Source organism: Buteo buteo, chromosome 13 (assembly GCF_964188355.1).
Source record: "Buteo buteo chromosome 13, bButBut1.hap1.1, whole genome shotgun sequence".
NCBI classification, from domain to species: Eukaryota; Metazoa; Chordata; class Aves; order Accipitriformes; family Accipitridae; genus Buteo; species Buteo buteo.
The window spans coordinates 36106830-36133015 of NC_134183.1; the positions used below are offsets into that span (position 1 = coordinate 36106830).

Below are 26186 nucleotides of genomic sequence, written 5' to 3' on the forward strand. Positions count from 1 at the left end.
GCTTTTTTTCTTCATCCAGCATGTGGCTGTGAGGAAGTCAATATTAGTCAGCGTTGTTGGTAACCTCCCAAAATGCTGTGATCTGTGTTTCACTGTAGCTGCTCTAATGACTGTGCTATTTAGCCCAATGTGAAGCAAGTCCCCAGGTAGCGCCCGAGAGAGTTTTGCTTGAGCAGAATATAAAGATTAAAGGACCAAAAGTCCCACTGAAGAAACACATACCCTGCCAAGTTGGAGCATATCTCACTGTCACATAAGGCTGGGCATATCACAACTAAAGCCATAAAAGAGAATTAAGCACTGTCCTTCCAATGCTGACCAGCTGATGGTATGGAAATCAAATCACATTGAGCATAAATTTGCCAGAAGCAATGGAATATAAATTACACAGGAATTGTTTGTGTTTAAAATGGACAACTACCCTTGCTCACATGGGTGAGACAGTGGTTTGGTCTGCAAAGATGTGGGATCAAGCTCTTGCACCAACAAAGGAACTCTGCTGGCAGAGCTGATGGGCACTGTGACTGGGTGTTACGCTATTTAATCTCCTTAAGAAAAAAAAAAGGTGATGGGTGGGTGGGGAGAAAATGAAGATTTACATCCTCTCTGCTATTAATGGAAACCATTGAAGCAGAATTATCTTGGATTATTTTTTTACCTGGCACTTTGATGCTCTCTGCTTCACTTAGAACCTGTCATTTATAAAAGCAGAGTGAAGTCATTTTCCCCACAGGCACGTGGCTTATAGAAAGGCCCTGACAATGGCTTTACTAATCCTGCCACTAAAAAGGGGAGGAAGAAGTCTAAAGCAAGAAATGCTTATTTCTGTGTGTTTCTTACAGTATGAGTCTGCAATGGAGCGCATACAAAAGAGCAAACTGTCCCATTATAAGAAAACAATGGAGGTAAGCAAGGAGGTTTTGTGCAGGTTTCTTGATGCAAACTGGCTCCAGTTTGAGACAGGGTGAAATCCGTATCACACATACCTATATCTAAAGAAAGGTCAGTAATGTGTGAGCGTGCAAGTGTGTGTGAGAGAGAGAGGATGTGATTCCTGCTATGAGGAGGAAGCTAATCTTCCCTGCCACACCCACTGAAGAGTCTCCAAAACAAATACTCAGAAAGTTCATGTGGAATGAACAATGTTCCAGGTCAAACAAGATTTCATTCTTTCTAGGCAAGGATACTTACAGGAGCAAATGTGATTTTTCAGTCTGTGTAAATACAATTTTAAAAACAGTGAGGGAATCTTGCAAACAGGAAGAAACCTCTCCAGCTGGGTAACTTGCAGGTACAGGAATTGTAGGCAGCTCGTTTTGGTTTCCAGTGGGCAATTGCCTCTAAAGAAAAGTAGTTGCAGACCCATCAGTGCTACAGCTGGAACTGTACTAACATTTTTTATTTAAACACAGTTATTCTAAGTGAATCTCTAAGACAGGGAGGTCTTTTGGTGCAAATAAGAATTTCTTTGGCTTCTGAGGACTACACCAAGACTGTTACCTACAGGGTGCTGGCTCTGTCTCACAGCTTGGAGTAATGGGCAAGGCAACACACTGACTTCAGCCACCTGATGCTCCAAGTCACACTGTAGAAATGACAACGCATCCCCATTGGCAACCTGGGAGGTGGGCTCCTAATTTTGTCTCTACACTGTAGCTCGGACAGACGCCTGATGCACCAATGGTGCTAGAGCTGCCAGTGTATTTGTGACCACCCCTGCAGGGAGCTAGCTGCAATTGTACAAAGCAAACAATTTCAGGGCTGCAAGAAAAGTACCTGATTTATGCTTCCAGCCCCCCCCCAATTTTTCAGTTCTATTTTTCTATCTCCTTATGGTGTTATTGGGAATTTTTTCTGTTGCCCAAACTTGGGCATTGATTTGCTCTTCTAGACTGCAAAAGAGAAAATGCCTAGAACATTATGCTGAAGACAACCCAGCCTTGTTCCCTAACCCAAACCCTCACATTTGATTTCATTTCAATACAGTCAAAGAAGACCTATGAACAAAAGTGCAAGGAGGTGGATGAGGCTGAGCAGTCCTTTGAACGGATAAGTGCTTCAGGCAACCAAAAGCATACAGAAAAGGTACCTTAGATTACAGTGCTATTTAGAGGGAAAACTGTGTTTTTTTCCTTTTCAAGGTACAAGAGAATATAATTGAACAACTCATTCTGCAGGATGCCAGGGCCTGCTTTCCATTCTAATTAACCCCTTAGAATCAAAATTAAAAGAAACCACCTTCCCAAGGAGGTCTTACTTCACACTTCTTTAGCAACCCTGATCTTGTTCTGTGACAGTCTAAGGGTTTTTTAAAAAGGCTGGGAAGGGACTAAGTTATCTAATTAATTTATCCCAGGCTATGATGTAATTGCTCTACGAATCCTGAAGGGAAACTGAACGAGATTTTTCTCCAAAATTATTCCTAAAAAAAGAAACAAGTCAGAAGTATGTCATGCAGTTAGTTTTGCCTTTTGGTCACTTACATTTAGTAGGCATAGTATCTTACATTAAAATGCATATTTTTCCTCAACATTTCTCTCCTTATAGTTAGTTTAATTTCAACTAAATTTACAAACTCAAAAATAAATCATTGGAAATTAAGGCACTGCAGTCGTTCATTGCATCGTCTTGATACTTGTAGCTGACAATTCACTAACTTTTAATGGGAACATTTTACAGTGGAACAGATGGAGAAAACAAAATAAATGAACTCCCTTTGGCTCGATAAAAATCAGTGCAGTGTAAGCAAAAAGGATCAAAAATTATCTCGAGGAGCGGGGGGATGGAGACTCTAAAAACAGCATCAGAACTTTACATTTTATTTCCAGCATTCACTAATCTTTGATGAACAAAACCCTCCAGCTTAGCTGTAAAGAGGGGATGAAATCCTGGCCCTACTGAAATTACACCAGAACACTTAGCAACTTCAATGGCATCAAAATCTGACCCAGCTCCTTTCATGCAGAAGGATCCCAGGGTGCTCCATTGCCATTACTTCCACACACATGCCAGCACGTTTGAAATGCACAGAGGCATCTCACAAGAAACATGTAAACTGTTTAATTCTGCGCAGCACCCGCAAACAGTTTGGGCCAGGAAGCAAATAAGAATGAAGCTTATGTTCCCAGCTTACTGCACATTTTCCAACCAGCTGTGATGAGGAATATGGTCATAAGAACCCCTACCTGAGCCTTGTCTTGAAGGGCAGAATGGAAGAATGTATTACACTGATGTCTAGAGCCGTGCATTAATGTACTGTCATCACCATCTGTGCAGAAAGACCTGGGAGTACAGAGCTGTCAATAATAGCTGTATTTTCATTTGTTAAAAGCTGCAGGTTTTTAAAAAAGAAAAGTTCTACTTAGAGTGAATTTTGCTTTTAGGCTTCTGAGTTGTTATGGGAAATAATCTGGCATTTGCAAAGTATTTTAAAGGCTGTGTTCTTTTCATCTGTGTATTACATGAGGAGCTTGGAAGATGAAGAATTTTAATTACCATTTATTTCTGCTTATAAATATCTATTAGAAAAGCACGTCAAACACTTGAGAAAAAACAACTCAGCCAGCAGACACAAGCTTCAGGCTGGATCATGCTAGCACTGAACTCCTATGGCAGGGATGTCCGAATGGAAAGATGTAAATTGCCAGATTTCCCTTGAAGTCAGTGGACCCATGGCTGTATCTGTGAAATTCCAGTCCCTTCTTCTCCATAGCAGACATTCAACAGAACCATGCATAAAGGCGGGACAGCCAAGAAGTGTTTGCAATTTTGAGCCTTTCTCCTAGAAAGGGAAAGGGAGCAGGCAGCAAAAAAACTGGGGCAGAAGCAAAAAATATGGTCAGAAATTAATTTGGGGTGTTTCTTTTCCTGTTTCAGAGTCAGAACAAAGCCAAGCAATGCAGAGATGCAGCAAATGAAGCAGGTGATGCTCTATTTGCAATTGAACTAAGATTTTTCCCAGTGAAGATCTACCAGCACACTCATTTTGATAGAGCACCATCCAAATCACCCAGGCTGGCTCTGTTTGAAGTCAGATTTCCCAAAGTCACCTACCCAAAGATTAATGAAGAAGCTTCTAAAGAACGGCAACCTGACAGTCATCTACATTTACTTTCCTTTGTGGAAATGCGAGTCTCCTGCTTTCATTAAAGAATTTATAGAAGACCTCCATTAGGGGCTTCACCCAGGAAAGAAAAGCTCTTCTTAAGCAAGTTTGAAAGCACAAAAGAATGACATTCAAATTGTCCCCAGCCAGCCCAAACCAGATACACAGTCTCTAGGTTCCCTGTACATGAGCATGGTAGCATTATCCAGCCAGAAACACAGTGCATGTCCAGAAGGACAGGCTAGCAGACATCTGAGCTGGTTCATGAGTTCAGACTTGTCCCTCACTGCTCATGTAAAAGTTTACACTAAATGACAAGGCTTACCTGGCTGGCTCAGCACGGGAAGAGCCTAAGGATGCTCAGTGCCCAAGCATGGTCCAGGCTCTCCATCTCTGGTTTGCATTATCCCTACTGTAAAGTTTACACATGATCTGCAAACCATGCAGACCAATCCTTACTCTAGTATAAAGTTGCAAAAAAGAACCCCAAATATCCTTGCAGCCTACCAGTTTCAAGCTCACACATTCTTGTGATAGTCTAGCAAACCACAGGCCTAAAGTGTAAGAACCACAGCAAAGTCCTAATAGGAGGAAAAAGAGAAAGCCTGTATAATTTTTTTCCTAACTGTTGGGTTTCTATTATGTGTGTCTGTGTTTACAGAGAATGTGTACAAACAGAACATTGAACAGCTGGATAAGGTCAGGACAGAGTGGGAACAGGAACATATAAAAACCTGTGAGGTAAACATTGACTTTTGCAATGATATATTTGTCCGCTCTTTATTTTAATCCTACTTGCAGATACCAGTCTAAGACCTGAGATACCGTCCCAAGGGTTTTGCTGTTTGCTTTATGTGGAGTCTCAGTAGATGTCTTTACAAAAATACTGCAAAAACTAGAGTTGATTTAGACATAGCTGCTAGCTGTCTCACTTGCTTACACTCTCCTTGCTTGTTCAGTATATGTATGTAAATATAAAGGAGGGGAATAAGTGCAGAGGTGTGGGAAGTGGACCAATATATGAACTGGTACAATTTATTTGCAAGCATTTGCTGCCAGTTTTCACCCACATCTTAACATAAGAATACACTAACTTTAGGGATGATCTTCTATCACAGCCAAAATAAGGTTGTTTCCCAAATAACTGCTTTGTGACAAAATGTAATTTCAGTGGAAAATGAATTTTTCATGTCTACATTTCTGTTCATTTTTAGTTTAAAAAATGAATTTTGAAATTGAAATGAGAAGAATTCAATTAATCCATTAAAAATGAACAAACAAAAGATTCCCTTTAGATTATGCTTTGCAAGAAGCTTCCAGAATGGCTTCTTGCTACATGCAGGAGAGGTTTTTGTGTTTGTTTCATTCTTTTTTTTAAATCTCACAAGTTCAATGGAGATTAAAAATAAATTTTTCTGGCTAAGCTAAAAAAGTATATACCGTAGCATTCTGAGAGCAAAGATATCCAAGTCACTCAGAATCTTTATTTTGCATAGCACTTTATATTCACCTGCAAGAATATTTTCCCTCTGCCATGCAGTAATCTTTCAACTGAAAGGTAGTGGTGGTAGAAAAGTCTCTATTACCATTATGCTGAGGATGGATAAGGAGATTTGCACTTGGCTATTAAGTGTTGCACAACAATTTACAGGAGCTGGTTGACATCCAAATCAGCTACACATTCGGTCATATTAATCCTTCAAATTCATTTGCCCATCTACTAAAGTATGATTTTGCTATGTTTACTTGTTGCAGGCTTTATTTCCACATAAAATAAAATAAAATAAAATAAAATAAAATAAAATAAAATAAAATAAAATAAAATAAAATAAAATGCCAGGAGCACAGCTTTCCAGTTCTCTGCTTCCTCTTACATATTCCCTATCTGGGAAGACTGGAAAGTCCCATGGCTGGCACAGCAGACTTCCCATAGAAATTGTGCCAAGCCTTAGTTTTCCCAAGATGCACATTTCCCCCCTTCTTAAAAAGCCAACAAACAAGCAAAGTGTTATACAACCTACCACACTTCATTTCTCCTGCATGACTAAATTCTGAATGGCCTACAGAGCTTGTGGCCTGCCTGCTGCTTAATTTAACCAACCATTCATAAAGGAAGGGCATCTTTAATGCCTTCTTTTAAAAGCACTTCTAGATAGAAGAACTGATAGATTTTTTGAGGCATTTAAAACTATTAACTAGTACAAATAGCAGCTTAAGATCCCAAACTTCTGGATGTATAGTGGGGAATCTGGAAGTGCTGAGGTTGCTTAGGTCTCTAGCTGAGCGCTGTACACCAATAGCCCCAAAATCTTGGCTAGCAAGTGGCAGCACTGGGATGACCTTCATCATCCATATTCCTTGGCACAAGATGCCCAGGTTCACTAGTAGTTTGTTGCACAAGCCAATGGGACACAAGGGATGTGTCTAACAAAATGCCCAGCTGTACTTTGCAAAGGGCTTGAGAGAATTGCTACACTTCCCTCTTTGATGAGCTGCATTTCCCGACAGGACACCATTTACCTGGAAAATTCCCAGTTGGCTCTTGTGCTATTTCAGCAGCCCCTGGGGCGCTAGGCTGCACCCATAGGCTTTTTGTTCAGAATTGATATTGAAAGACTCATTCCACCCTTTGGGTTCTCTTTTAAAGCTTTTTCTCTCAGAAATTGGTCCCAATGCCAGCTTACTCCCTTGACAGACTCTTTTCTGCTTTTTTTAGATGGTAAGATATTAGATGGCAGGCAGTGTACCCACCTGAATGTTCTGCTGAATATTGTATACATTTGTGGTGTTCTGGACAAAATTACTAGCAAATAGAGATGGAAACAGATGGCTGGAAGCATCTGAGCTTTTCACACCTCATAGAAAACCAAAAGTTGATGTTCTACTTACAACAGTACAACTTGGAGATTAGGGTGGTTGGTTTTTTTTTGTTGTTTTTTTTTTTAAAGTCTTTAAAGAAAGAGTTTATCTGCCTCTTCCCCCAACTCAGTTCACACCTCTCCTCTCTATTCCCCCTTCATTCTTCCCAAGCTGTGCAACAACATGAGAAAATCAGACAGATGAAGGAAGGGAGTAAACTCTGAAGAAAGAAAAATGCCTTCTCTTTACCATGAAAATAACCTTAGAAATGAACAGAGGTAACTCCAGAGAGCCTCAAATAGTTTCAAAAGAGAAAAGTTTGGAAAGACATTTTACAAGGCAAAGATGGATAGTTTTGGCTCTACCTCTAACATAAATACAACCCTTTCATGCCAGTACACCACTGATCTGTTAAACATCAAGATTTCAGTGCGATGGGCAGACAGGACCTTGACTCTGAAATCCTTGGCAGTAGAGGTAGCAGTCAAATCCAGATTCTGATTCCTCTCCCCTGCTTTATTTTTGTCTATAAAACCTAACTTGATTTGGTGCAATCAATTAAAACAAATTCTTGAGCATAAACAAGTAGATGCAGTCTCTCCAGTAGCCAAAAAGACATCCTTCACAAAGGATCCTTCAGAACAGTTTGCAGACTTACGAACTTGATCCAGAGAAGCCCCAGCCCTGTCACTGCCTGCAATGCAAATAAATAACTACCACAAGGCTACATCACATCTCCTCTTTGGCTTTAGGTCTTCCAGCTCCAGGAGTGCGACCGCATCACCATCCTCCGCAACTCGCTGTGGGTTCACTGCAACCAGCTCTCCATGCAGTGTGTGAAGGATGATGAGGTAGGGGCACCTGCCAAGTGGCTTCACGTGCAGAGGAGGAAGAGGAGGATAAAGACTGCTCTAACAATACAGCACTAGCTTGCCCTTCTCTACGCATGCCGACTGTCTCCAGCAAACCGGCTGTTGTGCATGTTCAGTGAGGGGGGACTATTCTCAAGCTAGCTTGTTCCCTCTAGATGTAAACCAGATTTATGCCTGGATGTAGACACTCTGTGTCACGCTTGGTGGCGCTTACATATCTCCTCCCCTCAGTTTGTTGGGGAATGCTTCCAGCTACCAGAATGCTCAGCTGAGTATATTTAGGCTCAGGCACAACCTTCAGAAAGGCATCCAGTCACGGTCTCAAAATTGGAAGACATAAAGAATACACCAGTTTTGACTTTGAATGGTTGTTTCCTGCTATTAATTTCTTTATTGCATTGAAAGGCCCTAGACTGCCTTCATGCTCCTCTCTTACAAGAATATCCAGAGCACAAATAAACAATTGTGTTTCCAAGAATGTCTGTACGAGGCACAGGCCAAAGATCCATCCAGGTCAGGCATGTACCAAGTATAAAGTGTCTCTTAAGGGGAAAATTATTAGAAGAGCATTAATCATTAATTCAATGTGAAATGTTAAAAATTAAATTCAATTCTGTTTTGTAGCTATATGAAGAGGTTCGGGTAAGCTTGGAGAACTGCGTTGTAGAGTCAGACATGGACTATTTCATTAAGACTAAAATGACAGGAACACAACCTCCAGGTAATTATTCCTATTGGTCTTGTTAGATGAGTCACCCGTTAGGCTGAGGCTGCAGTTGTGCAGTACACGTCCTTTGGAGGTGAAGCCAGCTGGAGGAGTTTCTGTTCCGGCTATTCATTCCCATCTGCCGTGGCTCACTTCCTCCGCACTGTGCTGCCATTGCTCCTTGTGCAGCACTGCAAGTGGGATAACTGAATGATCCAGGTTAAAAATAACCCTCCAAAAAAGAAAAAAAAGTTGTTTTGGCTTTGCAACCAAGCTCATTTCACAGTACATCTGAACTGACACTGCTAAGGAGATGGCAAACTGCCTTGCAGAGATGGCAAACTCAATTTCCTGCAGTGGTGACAAGTCAGATCCAGCTTATCATGTAACTGCACCCTAGTGTCCCCTTGACAGAGATGCTGCCTCTTCATTTGCAGCACAGAGAAGACCAGATTTTGTATTCTGTTTTGCTCCACCTGCCCAACGGGGAGTAACATTTTCTGTCCTCTCAGGAAGTTGTTTGTATAAGGGCAAGACTCTAGTTGGGGGAAATTTTGAATGAAAGTGGCTTTGCCCCAGCATGCAGAAGCAATGTAAGGTTCACAGACTCTGTCCATTCAAGCCAAAGTAGCCTTTTCATCAATTTCAATGATCAAAACCTCTGGGCTGAAACTGAGACTGAGACAGCAAGAGCTAAGAGCAGTTGTAAAATGAAAACATGCTGCTCCAGGGTAGGAGTTCTCCAAACACATCACCAGAAAGGAGGCTACCTAGTGTTTCACACAGCCAAATACAAACCACACCCTCTAACTTCAACAAGCAATACAGGGTATTTACAGAGTGAGTGAATGCTTGCACTTCTGTGCGGCTGCTGCAGTAAACAAAGATTCACAGCCTTTGTAAAAGAAGAGAAAAATCCCTATTTCATCTCTTCAGTAGTTGATGATACATATCTGTGCTGAAAAGATCTCTTCCTCCACTTTTTTTTTTTAATCTGTGCACAGATACTGTTTCACTTCCACTATCTGCTCTAATACCATACTGCTACGTCAAAGAGAAAATCCCCTTAGTATGCCCTCAGCAGTATCCATTCAGAGTGGGGAATAAGCTATACTGGCATAAGAAAATTTTATACTGACAAAAACCTTCCATGCTAGGAGTTGTATAGGTACAAACATCAGCAGTATGAATGTCCTGTCCCAAGGGATAATTATCTCATACAGGAACAGCTTACACCCCTTTGATTTCATTGCAGAGCTTAGGGCTGGCAGCAATTACACTGCAGGAACTTCTTCATCAGAGCTGGATGCTGCCACTAACTCAGCACTGAGCTGTCTGAGGTCTGTTTTTCACGCAGGCTTTCTGTCATTATGCCTATGATGATTACGAGTTGGGATTTGGGGATTTTTTTTAAATGAATACATTAATACTGGTGCACTGGATGCCATTTTGCTGCTATAGTTTATTCTTCTTCACATAGGGGATTTAAATTTGCTGATATAGGAATATTTACTAAGGAAAAACTACATTTTCACTGGCAGGAGGGAGAACTATGCTTTGCAACAGTGTGAAGCAACTTCTGTATACTAAGAAATTTGTAATTCTCAGCTAGGGTTGTTTTTTTTTGTTTGTTTGTTTTCCTATGTGAGATTTCTCATTCTCCAGTCACCTAGGCAATTTTCTGCAAACAGCTCTTGGCTATGTCAGGACTCATTTCCAATAAGAAATAGGTGGGGGAAACCCTTGAGAGCTTTATGAAAGGCAAAGAAACAACTGACTTGCTCTTTTGTTGGGTTTGTTTTTGTTTTTTTTACTGCCTTCTAGAAGGTGACATGTTCTGGAAGTAACATCCTAATATCTCCACAGCTCTGGCTGATGAGTTTGCACAGTAGCACATGGTGAGCTGTAGATTTGCAAAATGCAGGAGGAAACTCATATGTGGTTTTGCATTGTGTAGCAGAAGACCTTCATCCTGATCAAAACTTTTTGGTTTATTGATGATATTGGTCACTCCTCTCTTCTACCTAATCTTACAATGTATTATAGACTAGAAACTATACCAAGGTAACAATCTAGAAGGGTAATAGGAGACCCTTAAATTGGTAAAAACACTCCCTAATTACTGTGAGTCTTATTTGTAGGGATCCTTCACACTCACTAGTTGTACGTGCCTGCTCTGCTTACGATCTTGGCTGACCCAATGTGAGAATGTCAACACAACCTTTAGCACAAGTCCAATGTCTTTCTTTATTTGCTGGTATCAGAACTGAGATAATACGGTATCACAGACTTCACTCATGTTTGTTTGGCTTTAACACGGAGAAGGCAGGAAGGGTGTGCGGCCACCAGCTCTAAGCAACTACACTGGGAGCTAAGAGATGAAAAATAAATAAATCCAACTCTGACTATTTCATCCGTAAAGCTAGACTTAGAAATGGTCTCAATTTCACCCTTAATGACACCATAGGGGAGAGTGAAGGAACTCTAAGATAACTGCGTTTGAATGAACAAACCCCAAATATCTCTGGGTAAACAGCAAATCGGCTCTCAGGAGGTAGATGGGGGAGATATGAAAGGTAGGGAGACACTCAAGCACAAGCACAGACCAGGAAATTGCTCATTTTTGCTCCTGGCAATAATGTTCAGAAATCTCCCCAGCTCTGACAAAAATTCCTGACTCAATACATTAAGAAAAAAAAGAAACAAAACACACTGCAGCCAATTGTATCATGAACATGGTCCCAGGCTCACAATGACCATGCTCTGCTCCCTTAAATCCTGAGCTTTAAGGCAACAGAGGGAACAGTCATGGAGGAAACTGCCTTCTTAATTAGCGTTAGCCACAGCTATTAGAATGGCTCTTCAGGACCTTGACTGTGCTTGTCTCAGGTCAAGCATGCCTTTCTACCATGGACATATCTGCTTACAATCACTTGAATGACTTTTGCCAAGACCCCAGGTCACCCTGAGCTGCTCTAACCACATTACAGGCGAGTGTAGAGATGCGCTGTACTGCAGTTTGCTCCAGCAGCCCCTCATGGTTGGCAACTGTTGGTTGCATTCTGCTGGGGAGAAAAAAAGTTTTGCCTGTTTGAACATTTTATTGCCCTGTTGCAGATGCAATAGGATATGAGAACTACTACAGCAGAGGACCCAACAGAAGCAACAGCAGCCCAGCCCAGACTTGTGGGATGATGAAGAGGTGAGTGGCAAACTTCAGTTCCCAGAATAGGTATTTCTCCATATGAACAGCAATGTATGATGACAGGAAACAGGACCTGGAAAGTTACTACTTCCTTCATCGTAGCAAGAGATGGCTACGTATCAATAAATATAACTTGACAGAAGAAGTAAACCTATTAAAACCAGAGTCAGAGTAATTTTACCATGGCCTAGTGAGAAGAGAGACAGGGGATAAGTTCATAAAACAATTAGTTGGCCAGCAATGGATAGCAGTCATTTATTTCCTCTTTCCTCGTGAGTCATGGCACATAGCAACAAAAACACTTTGTTCAAGGGAGGGCGAAGGTGAATCTTGCTGGAAGCAAAGGCTGGGGAGAGCTGTCTTTTTCAGCAATGCCTCCTGGCTTACTGCACTGCCCAGCTGAGCAGAACAAAGAGCTGCTCTCTGTATCTAGACCAAAGGAAAAAACACTTAGCGGAATAACTGTGATGATTAGGGAGGCAATTTTTCTTTTCCTGATCCACTTATGCTGGTAAATGCTGTAACATGGATGCAGTTATATCAGCAGGAGAGCGTGGTAGATCTATTGGTTTAAATATTTTATTCTAAAATGGCTAATTCACAGTGGGAATGGCATTGTATTTAAAGCAGAAGAGCTTTACATTTTGACAAGACTTATTACATGGCCAAGACAAGGAGTGGTCTGTGATCTCCCATTTAAAATGGGGTTCAGGCTTGTTAGTGAGCTGATAAGGTTTATATACAACACTTTGTTTTTCAGCTGGAAACCGGATCTTCTATAATAATGAATTCTAATGCTGCATCCTATACAGTTACAGAAGACAATTGTACTGCCATTTAGAATACAACTGTGCTCTGCATGGGCAAGTACCCTGGAGAGAGTCAGTCTGAGTTTTTCAGAAACTGTTGAGTTTCGATGTCCATTTTCCAGAAACATTGAGCATTCACCAGCTGAAAAATCAGACCCTTTAAATATGCCTTAAGAATGCAATGCTATTTCTATCTATGCTTGAGAATCCTAACTCATTTTCTCACTTTACTTAGTCTCCAATACTCAGCTGCGATATAGAAAATAAGTAGGGATAGAAAAGGGGAAAAAAAAAAAAAGAATTTCACTTAAACTCACAGTTTTTTGAAAGGCTCATTATACAAGCTTTGTATTTTAAATTGTATCAGAGTTTTCCTTAAAGACAAAGAGATGCTAATCTCTTATAAACAACTGATAATTCTCATATTAATGTTGTGAAATAACTGGAGTTTTGCAGCATGAGCCTTTGGATCAACAACAAAATACTATTTGATACATTTTATGCACAATTTAGTGATGGCTGATGGTTCAGTATTCTGCTGCATTTTTTAAAAAATATATTTTTAACTGAAGATAAATATATCTACAGCATAAAAGAAAATAAACAGCCACAGGAAGAGGTGACATCTACCCAGTGCTGCAGCAGATGGAGGGAAGGTTGAGTCAGACAGCTGAGTTGAAGGAATGCTCATACCCAGTCCTGTTCACTCATTTGTCATTGCCTTGGTTCTGCAGATTCTCCGGATTACTGCATGGAAGCAGCAAAAACAACACAGAAAGTGCCACTCCTTCAGCCCCTCCTCTTGGTATGCCTCTTCAGGAAATAAGTTTACCAGATATGTTTGTTTTAGATCACATTGCTAAATCAACCTTTGACACAGAGCAGAAATGGTACAGCAGATATTCACATGTTGGCAGTCAAGAGTAAGAGTAGTCTGGAAATCAATTTAGCTTGGGTGTGTATTAAACAAATTTCCTAGTTTAAAGTGCCAAATAATCCATATAATGTTCAAAACCTCTGTCTAGGCAAGGGGGGAACTGTATATTCAGAACAACACAGTCTGACTTAGATAATAGTTTTCTTTGAAGGTAGAATACACTACCTCTAAAAAGCCCAAGAGAATACGCAAAGTTTTTAACAGACCAGGTTCATGCCTTATGAGTGCAAATATCCATCTTGTTTCACAGTTACACTGTCTTATTGTAACCATTACAACTAGGCATTTATCAGATGACATTTAAAACACAGTATTTTGACTATGCAGAAAGTAACAGCTTATGACATTTTTATTGGTTTGATTTAAAACAAAAACATTTTAACTGTGATTCTTGTCTAAAGAAAATAACAAGCTGTTTTAGAACAGCTTTAAAACATAGCCAAATCAATTTCCTTTGTCAGACCTGCCTGCTTGGGCACCCAGAAATGAAGCCCAGACCATCTTATTTGTTGCATTTGGTGCTCAGCCAGGGGAGACTCTCCAGTGCTATCAAACACCAGCTGGACCTGCCAAGTGTCAGCTTGGGCTCAGGCACGTGTAGAGCAATGCAGTGTTGAGCAGTTAAGGGTAGTCACTCCTGAATTTCCTTAGGCTAGCGACAGGAGGGGAGAGCATTCCCTGAATAAGACCCTCAGGCATGGCAAACACTCTCTGCATTCAGCTTTTTCAATTGCTCCCATGCTTGTCTTTCAATATCTGAAAAGTCAAGGAGCTGACAGCGCTCCTTAGAGCAGGACAGCTACACCAAGGATTGACTAGGGGAAGGTACAGGCACCCCGGTCACTCTGTGTGCTGTCAGAGTGCTATCATCCCACCAGGGAGTCATATGTGGGAAACTTCTGTTTGCCTCAATGGCAGGGGAAGCTCCCAGGCAGATGCTGGGAAGGAATAAGAGGTTTCCCTAATTATGACAAGCTGGATTAAAACAACATCTGCCAAAAAAGTTATGTCAGTGACAAATAGCTATATGGGAACTCTGTAAACTGCTGGGAAATGTCTGGTGACCCATTAGCACAGTATTTTCCATTTTTCTCAAGGGAAAAAGAAAAGCCCTATGTGAGTCACTGAACTGCTGGAATTTTATGCCACCAGCAGCACCCATTTCCCTCTTTGGATCATTTGGATTGTGCTTTAGCAGGGTAAACATTTCTCCCAACCTGGATGAGGCTAAAGCTAGTTTCTGACCTCCCACAAAGTTCAGTGGGTATATTGTCATCTAATCAATGGGATGCAGTTTTTGTGCAAGACTTTACCTACAGTTCACAGCAGCTTTTCTACACATGTACATCTCCAGACAGAGAACAGAAACCCTTGTATTTGTGAACTCTTGCATATGATCCCATGCATTCATAAGCAACTGAACTCTGTTTCTGTGGGTTTTTTTGTTTTTCTGTGGTTTTTTTTCCCCCTTCCCCTAGCAGAGAAAACAGATGGAGTCTATGCATCCATTTATGTAAATGAACAAGCTGGAATCACATCATCACAGGACTACAGAGTACTCTATGACTACACAGCCCAGGTAATGAAAGGCTTCAAAATAAATATTTCATAGCATCAGATTTAAAATAGATGATGTTGCTCCAAACATCTTTGACGTGTTAATTCCGTGAGGGAGGTGTTGGCTTCACTTTACAGTGAGAGACACTTACAGAATTATTGGTCAAGGTCACATGCAGAAGCCAGGAATCCCAACTGCCAGTTCTTGGCACATATCGGTAGACCATGCTGCCTCAAGATGAAACAGTAAGATTCTTTGCAAGACTACACTAATGTGTAATCACTTCTAAATTACTGCTGAGCTGTTACAACCTCCTTCTAGATGTACAGGAGACCGAAAACACAAGGAAAACTATTTTTTAGGGGATGATAGCTAAGTATGCAGTATTGTGCATTCTGAACTTACGTCTCTTGAGAAATGTTTTCCTAGGGAAAATGGCTACAGATTCCTCGTGTAAGAATATGTGACAGATGCTTATCTAGAAACTCTTCTGCATTTGATCTCACCATCTGGACAGTCCTGCTCCAGTTTTAACACACTGGTGCTCCATGCCGGAGAGGACTGAACCCCCAAAAATGACACTCTTTCCCTGTACTTCCATGTTGCAAGTTGCAGAATCACGGTGGATGTGGTCCATGTACCATAAGATTGCTATAAAGAGCAACCTGCATCCTTAACTGGGATATTGAAGTCTCAGTGGCTTCAGACCTATCTAGGCATAGTACCATTAGTAAAAGGTTATGAATGGACTGGTTATGAAAATTTGCTTATTCAGATGGACTCCAGAACCTCTTGGACTCTTGCTAAACCATTAGCTTCCCCTAATGGGATTTTCACAGTTCAATTACATGTCAGTTTAAAGGTTCCTTTTATTAGCTTTAGATTAGCAGAAGAACAGCATCCAGGAGGTCTCATGTTACAGTGCAGAGAGACCCTCACACCAAGGGACCTGCCATTAATAGCCAACATTGAAGAAATGCTGGCATGTGACAAAATAGATAAATTATGAAAACAGAGAAAGGGTTGGAAAGGAGCACTTTCTCTTAGGTACAGCAGCATTCTGACACCTTTTATTATGTGTTTTTTTTGCTTTGTTTTAAACACTTTTATTATTTGCCTGAAATTTCATCCAAGCACAGCTGAAAGTACCTCACCGTTAATGGCAGTTCTCCTGAGGAAACTGCTGGATTTCTTTGTCAGATCCTTACTCTAGGAGTTGCCTTAAAAATGTGACACACTCAGATTTTCCCTGCTGAGAAAAGAGCCTGTTACTACTTTTAGTATACTGTATATTGAGGCGTCTCACTTTTTGAGTCCGTTCTTACCTAGTTAGGTACATTAAATTTAGATTTAGCTGACTCGTCAACATATCTGGAAGCCTCTCTTACACTGTTTTCTATTTTACTACACTGCCGGTAGCAAAGTGGTTTCCCATGGAAAATAGGACAGCACCACTGAACATACTGATAGCTGCCTGAGAGTTCAGCAATAGCTTACTTGCAACTACTCCATTTGACTTGGAGATAAAAGTTACCTATCTCAGGAAGAGTTGCTGTACCTCCACTGGTCACCGCTGTTCTGTATTACAAGAACTGAGAGACCTATTTAAGGCCTGGATTAGTAGAGACACAGTTATCATCTCCTTCGGGAATTAAGCTGTGCACTGTTTTATTTAGCAACACTTGCAGACTATACATGGTCGTGGTTAGTTGGTTTAGGACAGTCATATTTAACCTTTTCTGGCCTTCCCCAATAACACAACAGTTAAGTTGCTCAGGAGGACACACCGTGGAGTCTGGGGAAATTTGAGGATCTTAAGGAAATAGTCAGTTCAGTAAGTGTTTAATACCTCACTGTCTGGTATTTCAGGCTCATTCCCAACCAGAAGGACACTGGCAGACTGCTGATGAAAGGCAGGGTAAAAAAACCCCACCAGATACATGTTTGGGTCCTCCTGTGCTCTCAGGCTAACCACATTTCCTTTTCCTGTGTCCTTTCAGAACATGGATGAACTGGACATCAGTGAAGGAGACATTGTAGTTGTCATTGAAGAAAACGAGGATGGATGGTGGACAGCAGAAAGGAATGGGCAGCGAGGCTTTGTGCCAGGGTCTTACCTCAAAAAGCTTTGATGAAAAGAAGCCCCAGTCATCAGACTTTAAAAATATTCTATTACTGAAAACAAACAGCACACAAGGTCTGCTTCAGCTGACCAAGGGCAACCCATAATACTGTCTTCTACAATTACCAGTCAGGAAATAATCAACTGACCACGCTTTCCTCTTCCTTCCTCCTGCCCCATCCCAGCACCTCCTGGCCTACACTGTCTGCAAAAACTGTCTTCACCTCAGAGAGGTTAGGACTTGTGTTTCTTACCACAGTTCTTCCTACCCTCAGCACACTGTGCTGCCATCAGTGTTGCAAAGCTTGGCGAATGTGGGAGGAAAATCCTGCCCAGAACTTAACTGCACTAAAGGAAAAAGATCAAGGAAACAAATGCTGTTTCTCCAGGATGGAGGCCCGCCTCCAGCCAGCCTGTAAGCCACCCTCATGGTCACAGCAGCCATGTTCTCTACCATGGATCCCCTTCTCTCACTGCACAGGCCATGCAAGCATTTTTGACAGAGGGGTGGAAAGCACACTCAGAAAGCAGATAGCTTTGATGTTGCACGGTCTTAGCTGTGCAAAGCAAGGAAGAAGCTCTCTTAAGTTCCTTTTAACAGCCCCCTTTCAAGTTCCCCTTATAGCATGTGCTTAACCAGGGAGAAAGGTGGGGAACCCTCCAGTGTTCTTTATCAGTGTCACTGATGAAAATACAAAAAACAATGAATGCAGCTAGAGAGGAACACTCGAAGGACCGAGACACATCAGTAGTAAGAAAACATCAGGCACTCCCTATCATGGCCATCTCCTAATACAACGAAATCCATGCTATCCACGGCTCTGCTTTGCACTGGATTCTGGGGCAGCAAAATAAGGACAGACGATGAGCCCAAGCATTGCTTTTGCCTCGGTTGGATGGTTTCCCTGACACCTCCCCAGGATTTTTCATGTTTAAAAAAACAGTGACAAAAACAACACAGAGCAGTGCTGCACTGTTCCCTCTCCTCTGAGCACAAGAGAGAACTGCCAATGACCTCCTCATGCAATCTGCATACCTGTGTCATCAGTGCATTCTCCTTTCAACTCCTTTGTCCACCTGGCTAATCCTTTCCTCCTCTTCTGCCCACATGCTCTTCTGTCTCTGCTATCTACAGACTTTGCACCTCTGGGATTGCTGGCATAGACATGTCCTGGTTCCTTTTCAGGCACTTTTAGTGTGGTTGTTCTTCAACAAACCCTCTTCAAAGAATTCACACTGTTCAGGTTCATTGTATTTCACAGATTTCAGCTCTATCCATCTTTCTAGTTCAGTATTTAAGAATGTTTCCAACTGCCACTGTACTTAGCAAAGGATCAATAGATACCTTCTGCCACTCCTCCCTTTTCAGTATTTTGAGATGGTTAAAAAAAAATAAAAATTGGTGATTTAATCTGAAGCAGAGCGCACTATTTCTGGGGGAAGAATGACCTTGTTTGCCAAGGTCTTAAAACTGAACCAAGTCAATGAAAATGCATCAAATTGCTACACAAAAGGGAGAGAGCAGGGAGGAACTGTTAGCTAAGACATAGCAGGAAAGACAAAGAGAAATCTAGACAGAAGAAAAAGCTGTAATGGTCAATGCAATTATTCCTTAAATGAAACAGAATTAAGGTCAGAGGCACTTACAGTACCTTATTCTAATTTCTTGCTTCAAGAATGGAATAAAAATTGCTTCAGGCTCTTTTCTTTTAGTTTCCTGCAGTCCTTTGCACAGGCACACTTGTCCTTCCCACACTTCCCCAAGTTATTATGCAGCACATCTGCGTGAGTGCTGAAGGGCTCTTAGTACCTCACATTAGCACAGGCCCAGAGGAACTGCAGGAACTTGAACGGCATTTAAGGCACTAGGTTGTATGAACTGTACTGCTGAAGATGTTAACGACAGGTTTCTGTGACCACGTCTGAATCGAACAGTGACAGAAAGATGGTCCACAATACCTTCAACTAGGCCTCTGCAGTGTAAATGGTAGCTGTCAGAGACAACTACAACACTGCTCATTATGTACAGCATGAGAGGAAACCTAAAGTATGAGAGATTTAATATATTTGCTTCTTCAACACTCAAGTCTTTCACAAAGAGAACTGTAATAAACCAAGAAATACTTAAATAAAATTAGGTAGATGTTTTGCAGATTATCTTAATTAAAAAGAAAAAAAAAATTAAACCATTGAGATGCATCTCCTCTACTTATGTGTGACACATGGATTTTGCTAAGACTTCTCACTTCTCTGGGGGCCCAAACAGCCTCACACAAGACACTGCAGTACCCAGTCCTGGTTACCCTGAAATCCTGTTACAGATCATCTTTGCATACATGTACCACATGGTCTACATCACTGACAGACAGCTAGTAGAGTGGTGACTGCTGTTTCTACCCCATCAAATAATTTCAAATTTTTGCTGTTAAACTCAAGAAACTGGTTTCCTTTCTACCTATCTCTTTTTCTGTCAAGTAAATACTGTTGTAAGTGCAAGAGGCTATAGATATTTCAAAATCTACCCAGTGTCATAGTATTTGGGTCCCACATGCTAACTCCAGCCTGTTCAGGAAATGAAAAAGCAGCTGCAATGTTTTCTCGTGATTCAATTCCTCTGCTTTACATAGAAGAATTGTGCTACTAAGTAGTTACCAAGCCGTATCTAGGCAGTTTGCCCTATCCGTGTGGCAGCACTTGTCAGAAATAGAACAGAGATATCAAGAAATACCCACACGCTCTGAGTACACCCACATTTTAGGTGTCATCCACCCCCATCTGTAGGAAAAGCCAGAAGGTCAAATGTAGGTTACTACCTTAATATTGTCTTAGTAACAATGTTTCCTCCCCAGTTTGTTAACACTTGGGTAACAAAACTGACGCATTCAAGTAATTATTTAATTTTCAGTTATAATGGGAAATTGAAATAGGCTCTCTCCAGTGGGAGGCATTCTTAAACTAAACTCTAACATTTTTGGTTGAAATTCTTTTTGGACAAATGCTTCTGATAAGCCTCCACTTTCATTTTGACTGCCATTTTATGGCAAGGAGGAGCCCAGCAACATGGAAGGACAAAACAACAGTGGCAAAGTTGTGTGTTTGTCAAGTTAACTTGTATTTCATAGCACACTCACAACAAGCAGACTACCTCTTTACTGACACTGCTAGTGCTCTGGCTCTGGGTGGGTTCACACACAAGAAGCTGTTCCCAGAGAGCAAGGAACATGCTTTTGTCAGCTGCTCTGCAAGGGGGGACCCTAATTACCTATTTACAGCCTGTGGCTAGTATGTATGTACATACGAACTAAGTAAAGGGAAGTTACAATAAAGTTACTGAGCTGTTTTTGACTTAGCACTGCAGGACTTCAGTTTGCACAACAGACAACAAGTATTTCATGCTGAACAATTTCAGACCTGTAACTGTTAACTCTCAAAATTCTGACTATGCCATAAGAAAGAGGCATCATCTATCCATTAAACATGAGCAGCAAGAAAGATTGGAAGTAATTTCCCTCACAAAACCACAACAGAATAGAAAGGGACTGAGGCTGACACCTGCTGCTCTTCCAGATGGATTTTGGATTTGAGGAACATGGCCACGAGATTGCTATGAAAAAGTGTAGTGGTAATCTGTTCTATTATTCCTTTAAACGCAACAAGAATTCAAAGGTTGGAAGTAGGCAATCTAGCCCAACAGTACCCTTAAACCAGACTCAGATATGCACATTATTCTCTTTTACCATGTTATTATTAGTTAAGGAGAAGAACAGGAAAACCTGTTTAACATTTAACCAACAACAACCATATATAATTAGGAAATGTCTACAAGAGCAGCATGAGGCCCATCTCTGCACAGAACAGATTTCAGCTGCTGCATATGGCATTCAGAGCCCTCAAGCCAGTAGTAAAACTTGGTCAAAGTAGTGTCAGACTAAAACAAAGAGATCCAGGTGACCCAGCTCTAGGACAGCCAACCACAAAGAGAAGACCTCCTGTCATTGCTACAGACAGCTAGCTTCTAGAATTTTTCACTAGTCAGCTGAAAGGAAGAAATCAACCCCTTTACAGCTGAGCAGTCAGCAACAGCAGGAGTACAGCAGCTGTTCAAGGTTTGAAGTGTTTGCCACCTCCTTGAGGACCAGGCTTGAACTCTGTATTATGAATAACCCCGGCATACTTCAGCTGAAGTGTTGACATATCATATACAAAAGACATGAACAGTAGCAACTCTTACCTTGGATTCCTTGTCGTCTTGCCTCTTCAAAAGGTGTATTTGAGATCTGAGTCTCCTTTCCAGAGTTAATTTTCTAGGCAAAGACTCCCAATTGCAGCTCAGTCCTTACTGATTACTGAATGCAGTTTAGAGTGGAAGCACGCAGATGCCAAGAGGAGATTCATTACAAGCCAGGCATCAGGTGGTGTCTAACAGAAGCCTGGTTGGGCATTAAGAAACATCTAACCTAAACACTCATGGATAACCAATATACTTTCTTCCCTGGTACTATGTAACCTCTTGGCTGTATTACTGCTAGCTGGCTTAACTGTGCAGGCTTAGAGAACCCGTGGGACTCTACATCACTACTATACAAACACAATCTGCTGCGCTGAAAGGTCACTGTTAACCTTCAGTGTGGACTAGCAACAACTCCAGACAGTACAGGACAAACTGTAAAGGCCTGAAAAGCAGCCTCTGCTGCTCAGTACCATGTCTTTTCCCTGCTTTGTTGTTCTCCAGCCTCTGGGCTGAGGCATAGAAAGCAAGTGCAGTTACCAGCCACATAGCTACCAACACCTCACGTGTCCTCAAACAGAAACTACGCTCATTGCTAGTGAGCAAGGAGAGTAGGAAGATGCCCTTAGCTTGGCCTTCACCTGGAGATCCATGTCTCCTTGCTGCCATGGGGTTATGGGCACAACCACGTGGCCAAGCCTCTGAAGTAAAGCAGAACTGGCTGTTACAAAACAAAAACAGCATTAGGGTCAGTTACTACCATCCACCAGCAGCATCCACTTGCTTCCTAAATTAATGACAGTACCCATCCCAGCTGTTTTTATAGTGCAGCTGTGATGTGTTGGGCATGCTCACTGTAGCTGAGGCTAAAGGAGAGAGAATAGCTGGGGTTTTGTTTCCCACAAAGAGGAAGGACAGAAACTCGTGATGCTAAGTCACACTGGGCTTCTGGAAAGTAAACAGCTGCTAGGGTCCTGCAGGGGCTAATGGACTGCTTTTTGTAGGGGAAAGGATACTTGTGTGGAGTAACTAGATTTTGGAAGAGGAACACGAGTTAGTGTCCTGCCTGTGACTAGGTTATTAACAAAATGACAACACCCCACCTACTGAGAGCAAGCAGAGAGGGCAAAGAACTTCCAGTCAAACTGTTAGCCAATATCTACTCTCTGTCAGCAATTATCTCATTTCAGTGGCCAGCTCACATTTTGGATGAGGGAAGCTCAGAGCCACAGTTGTTTCCAGATCTGTGCACTCCTGGATCATGCACAGTGCAAATTTGATCTGTTTCTAGAATGGCCAGATAATCATATTTCCATCAAATTAGGCAGCGCACATGGTACAGTGCTCATCCTGTCCTTCTACCAGCTGTTAAACGACAGCTGACACCTGATCTGGCACAAAGCCGCTTGGTGCAACATTAAGAGCACATTTACAGCCTATCACTGCTGTGTGCCATGTGGCTGCAGCATTTCTGTCTGACACAAAGGCCCAAAAGGCAGGTTGACTGTGGTGGTGTATTCTGACCAAAAGCACAAACTAAATCTTGCTTTTAGATATAAAACTCTAATAGAAATCACTGAGACATCCCAGCAAAATCAGGAGAAATCAGACTTGACATCCCTAAAATTTCTAAGAGGAAAGACAAAATCCTCCAAAACCACTGGGCAAACAGAATTGGGCTTAGAACGTAGCTACCAGTTTACAGCCAGGGGTCGTCACATACCATCTTGAGGATAAAGAGGGTACAAAAACAACCACGGGGGGGGGGGGGGGGGGGGGGGGTGTAGCAACAAAGAGGGAACAGATATCCTAAGAGGTTCTTTGCAATCAGAAGGAATTTTGCTTATCGGATCTAAAAGAGCCAGTGTTGTCCAGATTTGAAAACATAAACCAGCACATATAATCCCAGCTCTGCTGCCCTTACCATAACTCAAATAAACCACCAAATCAAGAGCAGACATATAGAGAAGTAACTGGAGTGTTAACTGGTGCAATACTGAATGAACTATAACTGAATCAGTGGTGCTTTGACTTGAATTCTCTTTGACTTTGAAATTCTGGCATTTGCTGCAGCCCCTGCCTCAGGGTAAATGGACACACAGTACAGCTAAAGAAATTCTAGCCTAAACTTGAATGAAATTTCCTGAGTGTGGGATTACACGCTCAGATTGTTCAAGGAGCCCAGGCTAAACCCTTTAATAAAAAAGTGACTGACTTTGTGAAGCAAAGGTATGGCTTTGGAAAAGTCATACCTCATACCTTAGTTTCTCCATTCATCATGGGGAGCTTGTAAAGCACTTTGACATCACAAGCTGAAAATCCTTCTGGCATGCTAAGTATTCTTATGATTGTTAAACCCAGACTCAGTCTAAACAAGCTAGCATTGGGTGGTGGTCAGATCACTGTTTGCAATGGAAAATCTTGTACAAAAAGGCAAATTACATTGTGCACCCAGTGCCATTGCTTGTTTTGGAATATGACTGGATGGCTCTTGGGAAGGGAGTTGCAGACATGAGATAACACTCACACTCAATGCAGGGAGCATGTGGGGGAGTTCAGTACATTCCCTTCCACTTTGCAAGGGCACAAATGCTCAACAGCTGCATCTAAGGAAGAATTGTTCTGAAATTTTAAGCCGAAAACTGTCCATGGAAGAACTTCTTGGGAAAGTGGTGAACTTTAACCTTCCCAGGATAAGAATGTTAACATAAGTGTGAATAGGAAAGCTTTCAATGCACTGATAGACGTGAGAAATGCTTTGTCTTTAGAGAAGGGCTGCACAGCCCTTCTTGTGTCTGAACCCCTTGTAAGGAAGGGAGACATGAGGGACAGTGACTTTGTTCTGCTAAGTGGCAGCTAAGGGCTTTACTACGGTCACTGCTCAATTCAGCATCCATGGGGGGATTCAAAACCAAAGAGAAGCCCTTATTCTAGGGATGGAAGGGATCTGGAGAAATGCATCCTCCCTGCTCTGCAGGGTCCTGTGCCACCTTTTTTAACCACAGCACTTAACAGCACAGGCCCCAAGTTTAACTTAGGTTTACTCAGTCTGTGTACTGTGTCCTCAATACACCATTTCTCGATGCTGATAGCTGTTGCGCACCCACACATACTAACACTGCCAGGCTAAAATAGTGGTTTTAAGCTTTTAAAATGGATATCGTATTCAAAGCACAAGAGCACTTTGTAGAGTGCTGGACTATTGGCCACAAGCATGCTTCCCAAGGATGAGGCATTCTCCACATCCTGGAAGTGCCAGGAGTGCCTAGCTCTACAGTACATACTAAGAAATAAAGTCTTGCCTGTTGGCCGTGAGGTGTTTCGTAAAGGCCTGGCACAAGACTACACAATACAATCATACGAACACTACTCCTGTTTACTTGATTTGCTGGCAGCCTCATTCAGTGGCATGCATGACTTAATTTCATATCTTACTGCTTCCTCTGTCCAGGTGGGAGAAAAAATTTAAAAACTTCGTTCAAGTAAGTTTTCTAGACCAATCCCTACTTTGGTCTACAAAACAGACTGCTTTTGTATGCAAGGCATCCTAGATGCTCCTAAGCCCCCCAAATGTCAGTGGTTCACTTAAGCATTTTTATTTGCACGAAGAAAATGAATTCCAGTTCTTCAGTCACAGCCTGACGCTAGCAAAGGTCTGACACTGCAGTTATCCTGGAAAAAGCTGAAGTTAACTCTTTGAAAGGGGGTAGGAGCCCATTTGGTGAAAGGGGCTGCTGCCTGAAGCACCACACACACATCCAAGATGAAAGCAAAGCTGTCCATTCTTTGGAGTGTCAACTGGAATCGCTCTATGGTCCCACACTGCTATGGCACACCAGTTACCAGTAGTAACACATTTGCAGGCTTCCTTCTGGCAAGGAGAGAAGAGGCTTCAACTCAAAAGCTTTCATGTGAAGCATGATCATTCGGGGTCAAGAGAAGCAGGTGAGAGCAAAAAGAAAGTGTTGTCCATTGCACAGCACTAAAAAGTTGAAACTGCAGAAGTGCTTCTTTGCTTGCTCCAGCAGGATCACTAAGTGAGTCTCAGTTTGTGTGGCTAAAGTTCATGTCCAAGTTCCATCTACAAAACCTGGCCATGCTTTCAGGTTATGGGGAAACTGTATTTGATGTTCATCTGCAGTGTAAGTACACCACACAAAATACAGCTGAACAGTGATCCTGGAGTCTAGACATGGAGGGAAGCAACAGCTGCTGCCAGGCACAGATCCAGCAGCGATTACTGCAGTCACACCAAGGACAAGTCAAAGGTACCTGCCTGGACTAAATATGTATCATGAAAACAAAACCTGCATCATGAAGGCAACTGCCATAGTGAGGTAGTAAAGAAACATGTGGGCAAACTCTACATCTCATGTTTATCTCTGCTGCCCCAGCCAGCTGTCAGGCCATTAAACCTGCCCGGGGTGTAACACATGGCCAAGGAGCAGCTGTACAGCTGTGCTTTCCCAGCACTTCCTTCTCCTTCATCTCATAACAAGTAGCCTGCAATTTAGCCTTATTTTGAGCACTAATACTTGTGATACACTACACAGAAGGAAACATGACCTGTTGCAGGACTACCTTGGGTGTTCTTTTTTTTTTTTTCAGATATTCCTTTCACCTGGAAGTAGGAGAGCAGGGCAAAGTTTACACCTGCTGCTATACAGGGCATAGGCAAACTATGACACTGCCCCATCAAAATCGGATCATACCTAGGCATCCAACAATCAGCAGAAACATAATTCTGGTATCTGCCACTGATTTTGGTCTCTCCTCATCAGTTGC

General features: G+C 41.9%; 1 protein-coding gene across 2 annotated transcripts in view; it reads left to right on the plus strand.

The window, feature by feature from the left end:
• PSTPIP1 (proline-serine-threonine phosphatase interacting protein 1) overlaps nt 1–19239 on the plus strand; it is a 59553-nt gene extending 40314 nt beyond the window's left edge. The window contains exons 6-15 of one of the 2 annotated variants that reach the window (XM_075045600.1): nt 843–905; nt 1987–2085; nt 3877–3922; nt 4767–4846; nt 7717–7815; nt 8461–8557; nt 11660–11744; nt 13291–13361; nt 14972–15072; nt 17052–19239. In XM_075045600.1, coding sequence (XP_074901701.1) covers nt 843–905; nt 1987–2085; nt 3877–3922; nt 4767–4846; nt 7717–7815; nt 8461–8557; nt 11660–11744; nt 13291–13361; nt 14972–15072; nt 17052–17183 — 873 coding nt within the window. In that variant the 3' untranslated portion in view covers nt 17184–19239. The remainder of the gene's footprint in view (nt 1–842; nt 906–1986; nt 2086–3876; nt 3923–4766; nt 4847–7716; nt 7816–8460; nt 8558–11659; nt 11745–13290; nt 13362–14971; nt 15073–17051) is intronic. The other variant, XM_075045601.1, reaches the window with a different exon arrangement.
• The last annotated feature ends 6947 nt before the right edge of the window (nt 19240–26186 follow it).